The sequence below is a fragment of the Sander lucioperca genome, chromosome 19 (assembly GCF_008315115.2).
Source record: "Sander lucioperca isolate FBNREF2018 chromosome 19, SLUC_FBN_1.2, whole genome shotgun sequence".
Classification (NCBI taxonomy): Eukaryota; Metazoa; Chordata; class Actinopteri; order Perciformes; family Percidae; genus Sander; species Sander lucioperca.
In genome coordinates this window covers 10,877,669-10,884,205 of record NC_050191.1, presented here as the reverse complement: position 1 = coordinate 10,884,205, position 6,537 = coordinate 10,877,669, and the positions used below count along the sequence as shown (strand labels likewise).

Below are 6,537 nucleotides of genomic sequence, written 5' to 3'. Positions count from 1 at the left end.
CCATTACTAAACAAGTCCGTCCATTAGGCTGTGTGTCAGCAGCCGTGTGCTCTGTTGGATCAATGCTCTTCTACAAGCACTGACCTGGAAAAAGCTGAAAAAGCTTTGCCTGCTCTGCTATCAATAGACAGTCTAATTAAGAACAGCACCCTCAGAGTAAGCTCTGCTCAGACACTTGCTGCGATTGTGCTAAAATTCCCTCTCATTAAACCCGAACCTGAAGGTTCTGCAGATTAACAGCAGAGAAACTGTTATATTCCCTGTCTTTGGCCTCAGAACGTCTCTGCAAAGGAGGATATTATGGTGTTTGTGGACAAATATTGAAACAATTAGTGATAGTTTTGTTAGACTGACCTAATAGGATGTCTCCTTAATTATCTGCATTAAATTTTAAGTCATGGATGTCCTTGCCTGGCGTAGCAGGGAGTTATTCTGGCACTAAAGGAGGCCATCTGTTCCGCCTAGAGTGAAATGTATTGGATCTCTTCTAGGTCAGCCTTGCACAATAATGAGACAGGGTTGGGGTAGAACTCTTTAAATTTGGGGCTGTCCACTGGACCATGGATCATCTGTCAGTTGCAACAATTAGAGAAAGAACACATCCATGTAGCCGATGGACGAGACAAGCACCACAGCCTGTATCCTCTCCCAGAGAGGCAGAGCAAAGCAGGGCCAGCCATCGCCAACATCTTGGGCCCCCTCCGGAGCTCTCATGTTTAACAGCGATCAGGTCTGGCTGGAGGAGCTGATAGGCCGCTCATATAGCCTGTCCTCCCCTAGCCAGCCATCCTTCCCAAGTGCCCCCAACAGTAGCCCAGGAGGCAGCAGTCCCAGCAGCAATGGCACCGGCAGCTTGTACAGCTGGAGCTCAGGGGTGACCTGCCTCCTGCACAGCTTTATCAAGAAGCAAAGCCAGGAAGCGTTTCAAACTCGACAGAGAGAGGAGAGAAGGTGGGGGAAGCTTGCAGAATGTCCTTCCAGAGGGCCTCATGGCAGAGCTCATCCACAGGCAGAGCAGGATGGAGGCAGCGACCACAACAAATTCCGCGCCTGGCCAGAGAGGGGTGGCCTGTGTCAGGGGAGGGGCTCTGCACAGACCCACACCAGTGCTAAAAGTGTACAACTACAGTGTCTGCTGGAGCAGAAGCTCAAAGCCAAAGTGAAGTTTTCACAGTTCCTGAATGAGGTGACATCCAACGTGCTTGACCCAAACAGCCTGCAGGTATTTGGGAAACCAGTCTTTCCCTCCAGCTTCAGCACCACAACTCCACCTCAGCCTGAAGACGATATTCAAGTGGCGACACAGTGGAGCCCCAGGCTGCCCTGCTCAATGGCCCAACAGCACGGCTCTTTACTCGAGCAGAAGAAGACCCAAGATGAGCAGACTCCCCATCTGAATACGGAAACTACTGCGAGGAGGGATGATGAGCGACAGGACCTGGAGATAAAAGTCCAGACACTGCCACAGCTGGAGATAGACGTGATTCCACCTCCTCCACAGTTCTGCCAAGGGTTTGAAATGAGGAGTCCCTTTCCGGAGTTTCATTGTGACTTCCCCAGATACCCCTACAAATCTGCCTCTCCGCCCAGGGGCATCAACATGGTGAGTGATCAAAAGTCATCCCAGTCTTTAATCAAAGCCAGGCTTTGGAACATATGCTATGATTGGAGAGGAAATTGTTTCTCACAGAGTTTGAAGTGATGCCTGAATAAATCAAGTCTTTGGATGATTTGAGTCAGTTGTTCTGGGTTTTTCTACTCTATTATTCAGAGCATAAAGAGGTACAGGAAAAATAGGCAAGTCATGAAGTTAATAGTTCTTTGTCTAATGCAGTCTATGAGGTTTTGTTTTCATCAAGCTTTTAACAACATCATACAATAAATAATCCATACAGCAATAACACAAATTCATTTAAAAAGTGATAGATACGAAGATATGTATGTATATATATATATATATATATATATAGAATTAATGAACTAAAACATAGTCTTTATTGTCCCAGGAGAGAAATTTGTTTTCACAAACTGCTTATGTTCACGTCTCACAAGAAAAAACATAAATGTGTGTATACAAATACACAAAACAAATACGGTTGACATATCACACGTACAGTACACATTCAAGCCTTTATCCCCAATTGTATACTTGCACACATGTACGAGCTGGTGAAGTGGTGGTAGTGGAGCATGTTCAATAAAACAGAGCTAAAAGGAGTGTGAATATTGGATATGCATTTGTCAGGTGGCTGGAAAAACAACTCCAAATGAATGCTAATGTTGCTCTATATCTGCTGGATGAGTAAATGGGCAACTAGTTCATAATTTCATCTTAAAAGGTTGTGTTTACAGCTTGTTTCCAATGCCTCTAAATGACCAAAACATTATATATTGACACTTTAATAATATTTTAAGAGATGAAAAGTTTGGAGTAACTTAGCTTAAGAATTAAAGAAGATGTATCAGGTCAGCTCATTTTCAGGTTCATACTTGTATTTTGGGATTCTACTAGAACATGTTTACATGCTTAAATGTTAAAAAACAACAATATTAATTTTGTCATGTCTGAATATACCTGTATTTCCTCTCTGTCTAGTAGTCTCGCTTTGCCAGTCTGGCTTGTCCACACAGCATTCTGGGACGGGAGAAAAACGTGCTCTGGTTTATTGGCATTTCTTTAAACTGATCACAGTCATCATGGGCTCCGCACGGAACTGCTGCAAAATAGCCTCGGGAAGGAACTTGTTTTGGTGGAACATGTGCGTTCAAAGTTGTTTTAGTCGTGCAACAGAAAACTCAGATTGGACAGATAGTTAGCTGTCTCAATTTACCCTGCAGAGATCTGAGGAGCAGTTAACCATAGTCCTCATAAATCCACCAGAGTTTAGAATTACAACACAAAGAAAGCAGAAGGAAACGGACATCGGCGAAAAGACATGCATCCGGTGGAATTTCCTGCGGCACCGGAGCAATCCCGGAAGTGGAACGTCGTGGATGTAGACTAATCTCTGTCTAAAACGCTCCATTTTAGTGCCTGACTCTTTAAGCCCCTCTCCTGAAAAGCCCAGTCAGCTCTAATTGGCTTTCAAGAAAAATATATTGCATCTTTGCATAGGTAGTTCTCAAGCCGTTGGTGGAGATACTCACATGGGTGGCAGTATATTTTAATGAGCCTGCATGTGACATTAAAAGTGGAGCCAAATCTGAATGGCTTTTTAAATCTGATGTTTTCTGATCTGCAGCCCACAAAAAACTGACTGGGTTGTCATATTTCACAGTTTGTGGCTTGGTTGGCACTCCAGATACCCAAATGTTTGTGCACAAGTACTGAAAAAGTGAGTTTTTTATGATATATGTCCCCTTTAACACTTATTTGTCTTTATGAAAACACAAAACAAATTTAAACTTATTATATATATTGCTGATCTACAAGTTGATGATGATGATGATGATGATGATGATGATGATTTTGATGATAATGATAATGATTATGTCTGTAAATGTGCATAGGAGAGGGGCTTTCTGCTGACCACTGAACAGGCTTTTATGGGTGCGTGCTCATTAGCATTCTGCCCATCAGCAGCTCCTCCACACAATCAAACTGAACAATGCAGTCATTTACTGACTCAGCCCCCTCACTAGCATTTATTGGGTGACATCCATCACTTACTCAACTTGAGACATAACCTTGCTAAAATGGCTGTGGATGCAAAGAACCTGTTTAAACGACTGTTTTTCTTCAGTAATAGCAACCGGTGGTTTCCCCAGACTTCCAGCAGCGTGTTACAGGAAGACAGGCCTGAAGGCTCATTTAGAAATAACTGCATCAGAAGTGAGTGTATTTGCAGGCTCAGCATGACATTCATCTGAGTGGTAGATGATAATCCATCTGGCTATCCTTCTCTTATTTTGAAAATGTATTATTTTAGTTACTGAAAAGCATAAAACGCATTATTCAACTCAAATATCACTTTGTTTTGCATTCCCTGGACAATCTCTAAACAAGTGATTGCACTGTTTATGAAGAGTTTTAATTTGTCTGTCAGTGTTTCTCTCCGAAGCCAAAACATACTTGACAGATCTCCGAAAGTGGCACCGCTGCCATTTAATAATAAAGGAGAAGATCACATTGCCTTAATTTATTGTCTGATTAAAATTCAGCCTTTGCTGTCACCTTAGCAACTGCTTGAAAAAAGGTGGGCGGTGTGGGGGCTGAGAGAGGCAGGCATGTAAGCCTGTTGGTGTTCATCTCGGTGTAGTGTGTGTGTGTGTGTGTGTGTGTGTGTGTGTGTGTGTGTGTGCGTGTACATGTGCGTGCGTGCGTGTGTGTGTGTGTGTGTGTGTGTGTGTGTGTTTGTGTGTGTGTGCCTGTAGCTGCAAAGTTTCATTCCCTTACAGGAGTCCTTGTACTTGTGCAAGCGCAGTAACAAAACATTCTTCACAGGCACGCAACCTTCAGCTGTGCACTCGCTGAAGATGCAAACTCAGACTCAAACCCCGGCTTAAAAGCATGTTTTTGTTGGTATTCTGACACGGTTATGTTTCCCAATCGAGATCTGGATCAAATAATGTCTTTGCAATGCTTGCTCCCTTCATTAATGACACTAGAGGACGTGCATGAATCCCTCCCCTAACTACTGATGGTTAAACGTACTTACCAGCATTCCCCCCTCCCCCCACCCCCAAATCATGAAACATAATAACTTAGCAGCATGGATGCCACACTCGAGCAGGCCTGCACCCTAAATCTGAATGGAGATTAGAATACTGGGGGAATAATGCATAATTCATTACCTTCAGAAAAAGGGCCAGCAGCAGACATATAAAACGTATTCTCCCTAACAGCCTGGGACTTGAGATATAGGATTCAACAGATTGGACCACCTGTTCCCCCTCACCTCCCCTCCTCCTCTCCCTCCTTTCTCTATCTCTTTCCACACCCCCTCCTCTTCTCCATCTCTCCCTCTTTCTATTTTCTTTTTCCGATTCAGCACCTAGACAAGGATATTGAGTTGCTGCCAGTATCCCTCGTGGGGGGGGCTTGCCATGTATCTGCAGTCTGGCTGCAATGGAGGTTTCCGCACTTCCTCCCCTCCCCTCCTTCCTTTCTTCCCCTCTCTTTCTCACTCTCTCCTCTCATACTCTTGCTATGATATGATTGTTCTCTTCTCACCTCAAGGAAGCGCAGATGTAGTGCAGACAGCCCGATGAGGGCTTTATCACGAGCAGAGATGGAGTGGAGGGAGAGGAGCACATGAGGGAGCAGGGATGAGAGGAGGGGGGAGGGGGGGGGGAAAGAAACATAAACAAAAACAGAGGGGGAAACAGAGAGCGTGCCTACTGAATATGTATGTTTTGTTTCTGTTTGTGCTGCGGCGATGATCTACTTGGCAGCTCCAGGACCAGTTTCATGGGTCCCCTCCACTAACATGCTGTCATTTCCTTTAGGTGCCTGACGAAGATATGAACAACATAGACACTATCAGGTGAGCTTCTCCCTCCCTCTCTCCATCTCTCTCTTTCTCCCTCTCTGCACATATCTTTTAGCGCTCCATCAACACGCCCCCGCTTTCTCCCTGTCTTCTTCCTTTGAGCTCCTTCCCTCCCACTCTTCCTCTCTGTCTTTCCACTCTTGCAGTCTCTCTCCCTCACTCCCTCTGTCTTCCCTCCTGGCTCTGCTGCTGCTGTTGGAGTGGCGTGGTGGTGTTGGAGGTGGCAGCAGTGGTGTTGGAGTGGTGTGCATGTGGTGGGGTTTCTCTGAGCTTTAAGGGAGAGCTGGGTAAGCCAATCCAGATAGCATATAGAGGGGGGTTTTCTCCATTTCCCCGGTGAGGCTCAGGCGCCAGGATTGTTATCTCTCGGTCTCCAGGATGAAGCTCTGCGTGAGCGGAAGGTACTGCTTCATCGTTTGCATCTTTGATTTGGATTACAAAGCTGGCTTGGTTGTGTCTGTGTGAATATGTGTATATAATGTGCTCATCTGTATGTGATGTGGCTGCACTCACAGTGTCAGTTCGTGTTCTCTGTGTATTTATGCAGTGCTGTTAGGAATGATTTGTTTTTCTGATAGTTTGCCAAAGATAAAATAGTGTTTTTATTGCAGAACAAAGCTGGTGGTTGTACGCAGGGAATCTCTTCGCCAAAAAAATTCACTGCAGCGAATGTGGCGTTACTGTAACAGCTTTATACAGGATCAATCAAGAGGGTTTTTAAATTAGTCTTGAATGTGTTATGTCAGTAAAAATGTCCATCCTTGAGTCTTATACATCTGCTTCTGCATGATTTCAGACAGTCACCTGTTGAAATGCACCTATAGCACTGATGAATCACTCTGTATGACAGCACTGATTTACCACTATGAACAGCTAATCAATACTAGCTTTAATCAAGGAGTTTGTATGTATTTAAATTAACCTGACCGTCTCAAACGTGCACACAAGGCTTAGATGAAATCAAACTGATGCCCTCACATGCCTGCATAAACAGACTTTAATGAGCTCATTACAAAATTACAAGTGCTCACACACCTTTCTGATT

General features: G+C 44.4%; 1 protein-coding gene across 1 annotated transcript in view; it reads left to right on the top strand.

The window, feature by feature from the left end:
* Window positions 1-625: 625 nt before the first annotated feature.
* si:dkey-174m14.3 (uncharacterized protein LOC563117 homolog) overlaps window positions 626-6,537 on the top strand; it is a 28,162-nt gene continuing 22,250 nt past the window's right edge. Inside the window, exons 1-2 of the mRNA XM_031322041.2 lie at window positions 626-1,603; window positions 5,449-5,486. Of these exons, the coding sequence (XP_031177901.2) occupies window positions 713-1,603; window positions 5,449-5,486 (929 nt within the window). The 5' untranslated portion in view covers window positions 626-712. The remainder of the gene's footprint in view (window positions 1,604-5,448; window positions 5,487-6,537) is intronic.